General features: G+C 41.2%; 1 protein-coding gene across 11 annotated transcripts in view; it reads right to left on the bottom strand.

The window, feature by feature from the left end:
• DEPDC5 (DEP domain containing 5, GATOR1 subcomplex subunit) overlaps positions 1 to 13,327 on the bottom strand; it is a 125,968-nt gene extending 112,641 nt beyond the window's left edge. For all 11 annotated transcript variants that reach the window (XM_075996714.1, XM_075996717.1, XM_075996715.1 and 8 more), the window contains exons 1-7: positions 13,131 to 13,327; positions 12,336 to 12,454; positions 9,939 to 10,026; positions 9,501 to 9,547; positions 7,645 to 7,730; positions 7,036 to 7,119; positions 5,302 to 5,351 (exon numbers count right to left, since the gene is read on the bottom strand). In XM_075996714.1, the coding sequence (XP_075852829.1) occupies positions 5,302 to 5,351; positions 7,036 to 7,119; positions 7,645 to 7,730; positions 9,501 to 9,547; positions 9,939 to 10,026; positions 12,336 to 12,393 (413 nt within the window). In that variant the 5' untranslated portion in view covers positions 12,394 to 12,454; positions 13,131 to 13,327. The remainder of the gene's footprint in view (positions 1 to 5,301; positions 5,352 to 7,035; positions 7,120 to 7,644; positions 7,731 to 9,500; positions 9,548 to 9,938; positions 10,027 to 12,335; positions 12,455 to 13,130) is intronic.
• Between the last annotated feature and the right edge of the window lie 1,002 nt (positions 13,328 to 14,329).

Genomic DNA, 14,329 nt, shown 5'->3' with positions numbered 1-14,329 from the left:
TCATATCTCTAAAATGAAGATGGTTGAACCAGGCCTATGGCTTACACCAAGAGGAGTACCTCCCGGTTCTCCTTTGCCCAAAATCAGTAAATGTGGTTAATATGAATCCTGCCCCATCCATCTTCGAGGGCTCCTGGGAAGGTCAAATAAGATACTGTACATGAGAGGACTTGGTAAACTGCAAAACAGTTATTAATATTATTCCTATGGAAATAGTGCATTATTAAAACACACACAAACACACACAAAATGCAATGTTGACCCTTACTCCCAAGCCTTTAATTTTTCCTTATCCAACAGGAACCAAGAATAGCCCAGAGGCATTATTTTTCTCTTTTCTACTGGTTCATGGGAGAAAGAAATGCCACTGACAAATGCAAGCACAAAATTTATATCCCCAGGACACAACACAAGAGCACATATGGCTTCCCACAGCAACAGAGGCAAATCACACACTGCCAAGCCCTAGACAGAGATGAAGGAGACCTGGGGACATGAGCTCAAGCAGGTCACTTCCCTCCTTTTTCTATCAAATGAGTTGTTGGGGGTCAGGGATCTCCACTATCCTTTACAACTAAGTGTCATCATTCTGTAAATTAAAAAGTTAAAATAAGTTAAAATGTGATTCAGCAGGCTACAGTCCCAAGTTTAGTATTTAAAAAACCAAAAAGCTGGGCATGCTGGCTCACACCTGTAATCCTACCCCCTCTGTGAGACTGAGGCAGGAAAATTGCTTGAGGCCAGGAGTTCCAGACCAGCCCGAGCAACAGTAAAACCCTGTCTCTACAAAAAATAGAAAAATATTAGCCTGTTGTGGTGGCATGTGTTTGTAGTCCCAGCTACTTGGAAGGCTGAGGCAGGAGGATTGCTTGAGCCCTGCAGTTCAAGATTGCAGTGAGCTGTGATGATGCCACTGCACTGTAGCCAGGTCAACAAAGTGAGACTCTCTCTCAAAAAAATTAATTAATTAAAAAATTAAGAAAAGGCTGGGCGCGGTGGCTCATGTCTATAATCCTAGCACTCTGGGAGGCCGAGGCGGGAGGATTGCTTAAGGTCAGGAGTTCGAAACCAGCCTGAGCAAGAGCCAGACCCCGTCTCTACTATAAATACAAATAAATTAATTGGCCAACTAATATATATAGAAAAAATTAGCCGGGCATGGTGGCGCATGCCTGTACTCCCAGCTACTCAGGAGGCTGAGGCAGCAGGATTGCTTGAGCCCAGGAGTTTGAGGTTGCTGTGAGCTAGGCTGATGCCACGGCACTCACTCTAGTCTGGGCAACAAAGCAAGACTCTGTCTCAAAAAAATAAATAAATAAAAATAAAAAAGAAACAAATAAATAGAGCAAAAGGTCAATCATTAGGAAATAATTTTTTTTTTTTTTTTGAGACAGAGTCTCGCTTGTTGACCAGGCTAGAGTGAGTGCCGTGGCGTTAGCCTAGCTCACAGCAACCTCAAACTCCTGGGCTCAGGCAATCCTCCTGCCTCAGCTTCCTGAGTAGCTGGGACTACAGGCATGCACCACCATGCCCGGCTAATTTTTTCTATATATATTAGTTGGCCAATTAATTTATTTCTATTTATATAGTAGAAACGGGGTCTCACTCTGGCTCAGGCTGGTTTCAAACTCCTGACTTCGAGCAATCCACCCACCTCGGCCTCCCAGAGTGCTAGGATTACAGGCATGAGCCACCGTGCCCGGCCAGGAAATAAAATTTTATGGTGATATTTTTCTTTTAAAATTTTGTTTGGTGTTTTTAAAATTAATTTTTTAACATTTTAAAGAATACATTGGGAATTTATAGAGAAAATTAAACTATTTATCTTTTAAGAAAAATAATGTTTCTTCTGGTCATAATTGCTGTTAAAAAAAGAGAAAAAAATTTTAAAATATTAAAAAATATAAACATTGAAAAAAAATGTTTCAAAGGCAAGGTCTCACGATAATGAAACTGTCTCATTATCCTTAATTATTTACCTAATTACCAGGTTGAAAGTTACAGAGAAATTCCTCAAAAATTCATATTGAATTTCTACCACATCTGCGGTTACTTCAAAAACAAAAGAAAATAAAAAAACAAAGTAAAATTAATAAATTAAAAAAGAAAAACAATTCATATTGACATTAACTATACAGATAATTACTATACTTTCTTTTCCTCACATGAGGTCCAGAACATCTTCTGAGTTTATGCATTCATGCAATTGGCAAGAGAAAGTGAACTTTGATCCAATGTATAATAGAAATACTGTAAGCCTTTTGGAGAAAGGATAGAAGACTTTGTGGTTTACATTTAACCATGCCTGAGCAAAATATTAGGACAGATCATGAAAACTCTAAAACTGACATTGTGTCAGGGTCTTCTTTCTCTACCTAACACCACGTGTATGGGGGCATTTACAAAGAGAAACAAGGAATTTAAGAATGAAAGGGATCCAAGAGGGTTTCTAAACCAGGGCACAGCAAACTATATATAGCCTACAGGCCAAATCCAGCCCATCTCCTGCCTTTCTACGTCCACAGCTATGAATGGCTGTTACATTTTTAAACAGATAGACACACACAGAATATACAACAGAGACCTGACACCTATGTGGCCCAGGAAGACTAAAATATTTATTATCTAGTGCCTAACAGAAAAAGATTATAAACCAACCATTCCATACAGCACATGTGGAGACTGAAAGTTTACCTGACTTGCCCAATATCATCCTAATTACTGACCACAGTGATGGCTAATCACTGGCACTGCAGGAGATCCAGGTTTCCTGACCCTCAGTTTACCATCCAGCATGAATCTAGCTTGCATTTTTTGGTCTGCTTGAGATAAATCACTTGAGTTGTGCCTTAGTTACTTGGATTTTTTTTTCTTTTTTTTTTTTCAGCATATTATGGGGGTACAAATGTTAAGGTTACGTATATTGCCCATCCCCCCTCGAGTCAGAGCCTCAAGCATGACCATCCCCCAAATGTTGCACATCTCACTCATTGTATTTGTATACACCCATCCCCTTTCCCCCTCCCACCTGCCCAGCACCCGATAAATGTTATTCCTATATGTCCACTTAGGTGTTGGTCCGTTAATACCAATTTGCTGGTGAGTACATGTGGTGCTTGTTTATCCATTCTTGAGATACTTGACTTAGTAGAATGGGTTCCAGCTCTATCCAGGAAAATACAAGATGTGTTATATAATCATTGTTTCTTAAAGCTGACTAGTACTCCATGGTATACACATACCACATTTTATTAATCCACTCATGAATTGATGGGCACTTGGGTTGTTTCCACAGCTTTGCAATTGTAAATTGTGCTGCTATAAACATTCATGTGCAGGTGTCTTTTTCATAAAGTGACTTTTGATCTTTTGGGTAGTTGCCCAGTAGTGGAACTGCTGGATCAAATGGTAGATCTACTTGTATCGCTTTGAGGTATCTCCATATTGCTTTCCACAGAGGTTGAACTAGTTTGCAGTCCCACCAGCAGTGTAGGAGTGTTCCTCTCTCTCCGCAACCATGCCAGCATTTATGTTTGGGGACTTTCTGATACAGGCTATTCTTACTGGAGATAGGTGATATCTCCTTGCAGTTTTGATTTGCATTTCCCTGATGATTAGAAATGTTGAGCATTTTTTCATATGTTTGTTGGCCATTATTCTATCCTCTTTTGAAAAATTTCTATTCATGTCCTTTGCCTATTTTTTGATAGAGTTGTTTGATTTTTCCTTGCTGATTTTCCTAAGTTCTAAATAAATTCTAGTTATGAGCCCTTTATCGGATGTAATTGCGAAAATTTTCTCCCATTCCTCAGCATGGGTTATCTGTTTGCTCTCTTGACAGTTTCTTTGGCTGTGCAGAAGCTTTTTACTTTGATCAGGTCCCATTTATTTATTTTTGTTGCTGCTGTGATTGCCTTTGGGGTCTTCTTCATAAATTATTTGCCTAGGCCAATGTCTAGAAGAGTATTTCCAACGTTTTCCTCTAGAATTCTAATAGTTTCACACCTAAGGTTCAAGTCTGTTACCCAGCATGAGTTGATTTTTGTGAGTGGTGAAAGGTGTGGGTCTTGTTTCAGTCTCCTACATGTGGCTATCCAGTTTTCCCAGCACCATAAACAAGACAAGGTTGCCCACTATCTCCACTTCTATTCAACATAGTGCTGGAAGTCCTTGCTACAGCAATCAGACAAGAGAGTGGAATTAAGGGCATCCAAATGGGAGCAGAAGAGATCAAACTCTAACTCTTTGCTGATGACATGGTATTATACCTAGAAAACCCTAAGGATTCAACCAAGAGACTCCTTGAATTGATAAATGAATTTGGTAAAGTCTCAGGATACAAAATCAATATACAGAAATCAGAGGTATTCAAATATGCCAAAAACAGTAAAAGTGAAAACCAAATCAAAGACTCAATTCCCTTCAAAACAGCAACAAAGAAAATAAAGTATCTAGAAAAATATTTAAGGTGGTAAAAGACCTCTACAGGGAGAACTATGAAACACTGAAGAAGGAAATAGCAGAGGATGTAAACAGGTGGAAGACCATACCATGCTCGTGGGCTGGCAGAATTAACATTGTTAAAATGTCTATACTACCCAAGCTGACCTACAGAGTCAATGCAATCCCTATCAAAATATCATCATTTTTCACAGATATAGAAAAAATAATTTTACACTTCATATGAAACCAGAGAAGACCCCGTATAGCAAAATCAATTCTAGGCATAAAAACAAAATAGGAGGTATCGATTTACCAGACTATACAAGGCTATAGTCATTAAAACAGCTTGGGACTGGCACAAGAACAGGGACATTGACAAGTGGAACAGAACCAAGAACACAGATATAAAACCATCCTCCTATAGCCAACTAATCTTCAACAAAGCAGACAAAAACATACACTGGGTAAAAGTTACTTGGATTTTTAAAAGAATTTTGACCCAACAACAACCTTTAAAACATTTTTTTTAGCTCACAATCCTGAAGGCTGGGGAAATAAAAAAAAAAAATCCTTTTTTGGGGAGGAAAAATGAATACTTTATCCCTTCTTTCTTTTTAGGATCAGTATTTCAGACTAATCAAATAGCCCTAGTTGATGATAAAAAGTTCTTTACAAAAGGATTCTAGAGCTTGGTGCAGTGGCTCACACCTGTAATCCCAAAACTTTGGGAGGCTGAGGTGGGAGGATCGCTTGAGCCCAGGTGTTCAAGATGAGCCTGGAGGCTGATATCCATATGACTCAAATGCCTTATGTAGCCCAGTTACTACATAGATAAGTCAAGAGTGATATAATAGCTACCTGATGCCAGCAAATTCCACCTTCTGGGTAATATAAGCACATGTGCTGACCTAAGGGAAGAAAGACAAAGAGATTCAACACATCAAGGCCATGAAAAGTCACAAGTGAGATCTCCTGGCTTTATAATCCCTTTTAACAACCCAAAGTTCAATTAACTTGAGAGTAACAGATTTACCCCACAGGAAAACATGCTGAGGCAGGTATAACAGTAGGTCCTTAAAGAGTCTGGCAAGTATAAACAACAGTAAAGACCACATGGGTAATAAATGGCCAGCTTCACAAATATACTTACCTTCACATGTTTGTATCTATATCTATACTTACATACTTATTTAAATGCAGTAGTTTCTCATTTTAGCTCTCATGTTAGCAAATGGAACCCTCCCTCATCAAATAAAAAATAAGCCAATTATTTTACCTGAAAATACACACTGCATGGCATTTCAACCTATAACTTGTCATTTCATAATATGCAAACTACAATTAGGAGAATTTTCAGAACCAGGTCACAATTCTGATGAGCTGATCCTTTGAGTAAAAAATGTCCATTAGGACAGGCCTGGTGGCTCACGCCTGTAATCCTAGCACTCTGGGAGGCCGAGGCGGGCGGATTGCTCGAGGTCAGGAGTTCGAAAACAGCCTGACCAAGAGCGAGACCCTGTCTCTACTATAAATAGAAAGAAATTAATTGGCCAACTAATATATATAGAAAAAATTAGCTGGGCATGGTGGCGCATGCCTGTAGTCCCAGCTACTTGGGAGGCTGAGGCAGAAAGATTGCTTGAGCCCAGGAGTTGGAGGTTGCTGTGAGCTAGGCTGAAGCCACGGCACTCACTCTAGCCTGGGCAACAAAGCAAGACTCTGTCTCAAAAAGAAAAAAAAATGTCCATTAAAAATAAATAAGGAAAATGGGGGAAGTGTACAGCAAAAGGCAGTCTGACCTAGAAGCCACAAGATCTGGGTTCTTGCCAAGTGTCAACTGCTTAATAGTTATCTAGCCTTGAGCAATCACTTAACTTCTCAATCTCAGTTTTCACATCTATAAATTAGGCATAATAAATACTTGTCCATAAGGAGGAGATATGAAGAACAAATGAGATCAAGTGGAAATCTGAAAACTAAAATACCATTCAAATATAAAATATGGTATAATTTCCCATTCAAACTTAAAATGTAAAGTAACAACCTATAACAATAAACAAGGCTCAAAAAAGCTACAAAAAGCCGGGCATGGTGGCTCACTCCTATAATACTAGCACTCTGGGAGGCTGAGGCGGGCGGATTGCTCCAGGTCAGAAGTTCGAAACCAGCCTGAGCAAGAGTGAGACAACGTCTCTACTAAAAATAGAAAGAAATTAATTGGCCAACTAAAAATATATAGAAAAAATTAGCCAGGCATGGTGGCACATGCCTGTAATGCCAGCTACTCAGGAGGCTGAGGCAGGAGAATCACTTGAGCCCAGGAGTTTGAGGTTGCTGTGAGCTAGGCTGACGCCATGGCCCTCTACCCCAGGCAACAGAGTGAGACTCTGTCTCAAAAATAAAAAAACAAACTATGAAGAGAAAAGAGAATAGAAGAATACACAAGATGCTTATAATAATTATCTGTAGATGCTGGAATCAGAAACAGTTTTATACTCTTCTCCCTACTAAGCTCTTCTAAATCTCTATGATAAATAGGGGTTATTCATATAATAGAAAAAGTAACAAACTTTTTTTAAAATCACACCTTACCAAACTTTTCTTTAATCGCCACATATCCCCACGGCCAATATATTGATCCTTAAAAGTTAATTCCACTAGGTCAAGGGTCACATCCTAAAAGGGATAATAAAATAATAACTCTTGTATTACTCTGTCACAATTTATAGTCATAAGATAATGTCCACTTACCACGGAAAAAAACCTTTTTGTAAAAAGAAAACTACTATAAGACCATAATAGCAGAACCCTAATAAGCACAATAGCAGAACCCTAATAAACAGAATTTTGTTATATCAAAGAAGGCTTTCCAGTATATGTGGTAAGTCTATAACTAATCCTACAGTATTAGTATTTTATTTAGTACTTTCATAGAAAATTTTAAATATACCTTCATATATAGAATCTAATTAAGGCATGCTTCAAAAAAAGGGGGTGGATAAATGCAACCACATAGTATCTATAACCTAAAAGACATACATACATATATATATACACACACACACATACACATATATATATAGCCACATATTTAATCATCTAACACTATATTTAAGTAACCCATTATTTTCTTAGTGACTTAACCTTGAGGAAGGATGCTAATCATTCCAAAAGATACTCCAGTCCAGAACAAAGACAAACCTTAGGGTCTACAACATTCACATAGACATCTTGGTAAGGTCTTAGCCGGAACACTTGAGTCACAGTCTGGTCCACACTGATAGTTTCTGAAATAGAGAAGAAATCTGGCTCAGGTAACATTTTGAAAAATGTTAGTATATATATCCTAATCTATAAATACTCAAACTTTCAACAAGCAACACAATTGATCATTTGCCATGGGCAAGACATGTTCTCTGCCCTCCAGGAGTTTAAGCCTAAGCAATTAAGAGAGAGAGAGAGAGAGAGAGAGAGAGAAAGAGAGAGAGAGAGAAAGAGAGATGGCCAGGTGTAGTGGCTCATGCCTATAATCTTGGCAGAAAGAAAAATTAGCTGGGCATGTTGGTGCACACCTGTTGTCCCAGCTACTTGGGAGGCTGAGGCAGGAGGATCACTTGAGCCCAGGAGTTTGAGGTTGCAGTGAGCTATGACGATGCCACTGCACTCCAGTCTGGGCAATAGAGCAAGACCATCTCAAAAAAGAAAAAAAATGAGAGTGAGGCCAGGCGCTGTGGCTCACGCCTGTAATCCTAGCACTCACTCTAGCCTGGACAACAAAGTGAGACTCTGTCTCAAAAAAAAAAAAAAAAAAAAATGAGAGTGAGAGGGAAAAGGAGAGAGAGGAGATCCTTTTTTTGTTTAGAATGGTAGTTAAGGAAGAAATAAACTTTTCAATGAGCCCTCAGTCTGGTAAGTAAGAAATGCACAGGTGGCAGGAGATGGGGTGAGGGTATGAAGACCTCTCTTAGGATTAAGATTTTATAGAATGTTTCCCCAACAAACTGAAATATTGAACATGAGTGGTTGACATCAAAGCCCTTTAGAACAACCCAGAAGTTTTTTGTTTTTTCTCTTACTACTTAAGGAATTATCTGTTTAAAGAATTTATTTTGGCTGGGCACAGTGGCTCATGCCTGTAATCCTAGCACTCTGGGAAGCCCAGGCGGGGGATCACTCAAGGTCAGGAGTTCGAAACCAGCCTAAGCAAGAGCGAGACCCCGTCTCTACTAAAAATAGAAACAAATTAATTGGCCAACTAAGATATATAGAAAAAATTAGCCAGGCATGGTGGCACATGCCGGTAGTCCCAGCTACTTGGGAGGCTGAGGCAGAAGGATTGCTTGAGCCCAGGAGTTTGAGGTTGCTGTGAACTGGGCTGACGCTACGGCACTCTAGCTGGGGCAACAGAATGAGACTCTGTCTTAAAAAAAAAAGAATTTATTTTAAGGAAGAAAATAAATGTAAGGAATTTCTTATTCACTGTCAATTAATATTTTGATTCCTTGAGTAGCACAGCGTAACCATTACAGGAAAAAAGAAAGGATTTGGATCTAGAATGAGTAAGTAGAATCACCACTCTGGCTCCACTTAGATCATAGTGTGGCTAAGACTAAATTTCCTCACTCACTCAAGAGTTGTTGGGAGGATAAAGATAGATTATAAAAAGAGCCCAGGACAGTGCCTGCACACATGGTGTGCAATTATTATATTTCTTCCCCTACCACCCAATCACCCAGAGGAGGCACCTAACAAATAATTTGTGAAAAAAATATACTATTTAGGAAAACATGCTTTACCTACAATTACTACAGTTATGTATAAAGCTTTATATATTCAGATTAACTTTTCTCCGGACTCTAAATAAAGATCATTTCTTCAGTGCCTTCAAGATGCTGACAAATGAGATTCCTTAGCAGTTTTGGTAATCTGACAATTTTTTTTAGAGGGAACACAATTTGATAAGTACTTGCCCTCATCCCTTGAGATTACGAAGAGAGGTTTCTCACTGTTTCTGAGATGGTAAATATAATAATCTCAAAGAGAGACGTAATTCTTACCTTTCTGTAAATCTTCCTTAAGTGACTTGACCTGCAAAAGCAGGGGGCTGGAAAAGAAAGCAACAAAGAGGTGAGATTCTATAAGCCGTCACCCCCAGTTTTCTTCGTCCCCAACAAGAAGCAAACTGATCACTTCAGACATACTGTAACTTGTAGTACAACAATGAGAGAAAACTCTCTCAGAAACAAAGAAATTCTGCACAGGCACTAAAGGAAATGGATAAATGCTACAGAATTTTTCAGAGTTGTCATCTCAGCCTTAAAACAGAAGGAATGGACCGCGGTAAGAAATTTATTGGTTCATCAAATCCTAGAGGACATGAGCATTTTTAAAGACTTTTGCTATCCTGCATGCCCTTTAAGCCCCTTAGACAAAATATTAATATCATTTATGACCAGTAGGCTGCCCAGTTCCCTTGATCCTAACAAGAGACTCACCTGTATTCATCATTGGGATGAGCAATCTCTACGATGTCTCCAAGCTTGATGTGAGGGAACACTTTGGGGTTCACAACTAGCTCATCATCTGAAAGAAAATTCACAGAACTCAAGAAGAAAACACACTCATTTGGGTGACAGGTATACTGTGTATGTTCTCACAATGGGTTCTCACAACTCCATTGGGTTGGTATTACTACTCCATTTTGAGTTGAGGTTTAGAACAACTAAAGCTTTTTGCACAGGAAGCTAGTGGGACACAGGAAGCTAGCTGAGTGGGACAGTGCTCAGGTATCTTTGTCTCTACAGCCCATGCTCTTTCTAATATCCTACTAATCCCAGGAAAAAATGGGCCTTTGGTCCCTGAATATTAGGCCTCTGGGACATCCCTTTATTCCCTCAAATATCATATATCTGGCATACACCAGGAAAAAAAAGGCTGGCTCCCACAGATATAGCACAATCCCTTATATTATACAATGTTCAAAGAATTTCATAAACACTGCCATAATGTGACCTTATAATAAATCTTTGATTCTAATGGGAGTGAGGAAACAACTTGGGATAGAAAGTGACTCGCCTAAGGTTAGACAGCGAGTAACAGAACTGCCAGGACTGATGACTGGTCCCGGGTTTCTTCCAGTTAAAGCTTACCACCTTCTCACATGTCATAAAAATCATGCCAGATAAAATGGCCTCGACTTTGGAGGGCAGCACCTGATCAAGGAAAAACTTCAGGTATCAGTTTACATTAGAGTCCACAGAGACCCTTAACATTTAGGAAGGACAGGGTTTCACATGCTTATCTACCCCGACCCTCCTATTGGAGTGGAAAGAACGGTTTCAAATAATACAAATGCAGAATAATAAAGAAAGAATGATTGTTTTGCTGTTTTAATTTGGGGGGAAGGACATCATCTTTAATTATGCTAACACCATGAGAAATATATCCAGATTTCATATATAATCAGACCCAAGAAAAATTCAGGCTAGAAAAATGAAGCATTGGATTAATCTCAATTGTATTTGGTATGTTTCCATTGACAGTTTTATGCTAAATCCTCTGTGAAACATCCCCCTAACGTCCATAGTCTGAATTAAGCCTCCTTCTGCTTGGACTTATCATTTCCTTTTTGCAAGTCTATCTCATCAAGCTGAAAGCTCCTTAATGACAAGGGACCTTGTCACATTCATAAACTTTATGTTTAACACAGGCATACACCTAATAAATATTTTTTGGTTGTATTTTTATTTATGGTTCTGTAGAAAACTAGAAACAGCACCTAGCTACCTTTGTCTTACAGCAGAAAATATAGACTTATATACATTGTATACACTGTATATAATGTATCCTTCAATTCTTCCCTCTGCCAAAAGTTACTTCTGTTGCCTATTTATTCAGCTCTACTCCACAAATATTAATATTGAGGCAACACCAATAGCACACAAAGTATAGTGTTAACAATAGACTAGCAGAAATTGTATTTTAAGTATAGCAATACTTGGCATATCCTTCTCTTAGTAATTATAATGGCTACATTTATTGAGCAGAGCCTGTTACTCTGCTAAATGCTTGACAAAGATCATCATACTTAAACATCACAATACCCTATGATAAAGAAAATTTTGTTTTTCCTTTTTGGCAGTCCTTGTCCTCTGGAGGCTTATGCATACATAGCATAGAAGCAAATGCATCCTAAAATACAAATTTTAAAAAAAGGACTCATTGTATTAATTATAACTTTTGAAGTAAATGAAGTTGTTAACACAGAAGGTAAAAGTATTCCTTTACAAAAGAAAAAAAATCATACTGCTAACTGCCCTCTTATTCTACAGATTTATGGACTCAAGGGGCAAAGAGGAACTATTCTAAAGCCCTCAAACTTGCAGATAAGGTAAACTAGGGGCTTGCCTGAGGTCACAGGGGAAGTTAGAGGCAGAGCTGGTACTGAGATTCTGGTTTAGTGCAGCATAACATGCATCCGGTCCCTTCTTCCAATGTCTAGGAGCCAGGCAAAGGTTCATACTCTGATCATACCTGTTCTATGCACATCTATGCTACTTCTCTCTCACTGAATGCAAAACAAATACCATTTTAGTTCTCTTATCTGCCAAACCAGTACAGGCTGGAATTTTATGAAACATACACAGTAAGCTTGTAATAAACAACATAATTAAACAAATAAAGGGTGGTAAACCTGCAACATTCACAGTGTTCCTTAAAAGTGTGAATGCAAATGTTTTAGAACATTGTTGCTGTATTATAGTTGCTGCTTAACTCTGTTAAGTTGCCTGTCTAGCATCCATTGTCACGAGTTGGGGTGTAATTTTCAAAGCACTGGACACACCAGAACCTCAGCCAATTTACACAACTCCCAAAGATCAATCAATACTGACCACTGCCCCCAAAGCCCTTCTTGTGGATGACGAGTTTGTAGACCTTTGTTGTTCTCATCTTGCACCGTTGTTTCACTTCAGCTGTTCCAAGCTTGGGGCAGAGAAGTCATCTTGCCTCCCTACCATTGAAACAAACAACAAGGTTGAACGGCAGACTTTTCCTTGCAATTGTTCTTTGATTTTAGGCCAATGAAGATACTGGTGTTGCTCTGCTGACATGTGGTGCCAAGTGACTCTTGGATGAAGTCACTCCTCCAATTACAAGGAAGGATGGAGAACAAACAGAACCACGGAATCAGGGAACTAAGGGGTATTCGGGCCAGGGTCTAGTCAAACCTCAGAACAGATTTTCTCTCTCTCTGCAATTCACTTGCAGGGAATGGGCACTCATTACCTTGTCTATACCTACATCAATCACACTCAAATATTAAAGAGATCTTAAAAGAGGTTAGCCCACTCATTTTGTAGATGAGGAAAGTGAGAGCCAGAGCAAGGGACTTGCACAAGGTCACTCACAGACACTCCTACCGTCCGTGTTTCGCCGCCAACGTCCTGGGCAAGGCGACTACAAAGAGGAGGACGATACCGGTCCTTCCCCGAACCTCCATCTGTACCAACTCTCAGCGGATCTTCCCGCCTCCATTTCACAGCGGAAGCCGCAGCCTCAGAGAGGGAGAGAGACTAGTCCAAGGTCACACAGCGGCTCGAGGCACAGCCGGCACTCGAACCTCAACCACAGTCCCCCTAGCTCCAGCCCCTCAAGGCGCCAGTCCGGGGCGGACAAGCCCCACTCACCTGCAGCTCCGGAGCCCCTTCCCGCCTCAAGCCGGGGGCCCCTGGGACCGGACCCTCCTCAGGTCCCTCAGGTCTCCTCTGGACACCCCGCCTAAGCCTCCACGGCCCGCGCAGCCTCAGTCCCTCAGCTTGCGGCGCCGGCAGGCCCGCCCGGGCCACGGAGCGCTCACCTGAGAACCCGCGCCGCTCGGTGGCTCCGCCCCGGGGCCCCGCCCCCTTCCCGCCCCCGCGCCCCGGGCCTCTCTCGCTGGGCCTCCGCCGTCTCGGTGGCCGCGCCACTTCCTCATCCGGGGCTCGCGCCGGGGGCGGGGCAGGGCGTCCCGGGAGGCCTCCAGCTCAGGCCGCTTCCAGGCGTTTCCCGCTCGCGGGCCTGCTTGGTCGCCGACTTCACAGAGGAAATCTATCCCCTGTCAGACAACCGGAAATAGGTCCCACTGAGCTCCGTTTTTTTGTGTATAAATGAGGTTAATGACTCTCACTTGCCCTCACAGGGCTGCTGAGAGGCGCAAAGGAGGGTTTCTGGGCGAACTTTTGTGAAATGCAAAGGGTTGGGGACAGGACCGTGTGATGGCCCAATTGGGAAGTGTCCACTTTGGGGCTTTTCAAACCCTTCCAAACTCCAAAAGATGGTCTGCACCCCTAAGGTTGTTAATAACCATAGCTGCCATGGCTTCACAGACATCGTTGTGTAATCGGTGCATTCCTATCAGGTCGTAGGTAGAGCCTCTTTCCTAGGAAACAGCCCGAGGAAACGACCCACTCTAACCGGTATCCTCGTGTCACACCAGGGCTCAGCCTAAGCTCCCATCTGTCTGGATAGCTTTCTCAGGAGAAAACCAAGCTGGGTGGGCTGTGCCAGATGCTGGCCAAAGGCCCCAGACAAGTTGCCAGCTCCACCTGCTGCCACACCCTGGTCGAGGCCAGCGGATCTTTTGTGGTTTTTTTTGTTTTGTTTTGTTGAGACAAGAGTCTCGCTTTGTTGCCGAGTGAGTGCTGCAGCGTGGGCCTAGCTCACAGCAACCTCCAACTCCTGGGCTCAAACGATCCTGCTCCTCAGCCTCCCGAGTAGCTGGGACTACAGGCATGCGCCACCATGCCAGGCTAACTTTTCCATTTTTAGGAGAGACGGGGTCTCACTTTTGCTCAGGCTGGTCTTGAACTCCTGAGCTCAAGCAATCCTCCGCCTCAGCCTCCCAGAG

The sequence above is a fragment of the Microcebus murinus genome, chromosome 22 (assembly GCF_040939455.1).
Source record: "Microcebus murinus isolate Inina chromosome 22, M.murinus_Inina_mat1.0, whole genome shotgun sequence".
Lineage (NCBI taxonomy): Eukaryota > Metazoa > Chordata > Mammalia > Primates > Cheirogaleidae > Microcebus > Microcebus murinus.
This window is presented reverse-complemented; position numbering and strand designations above follow the sequence as displayed.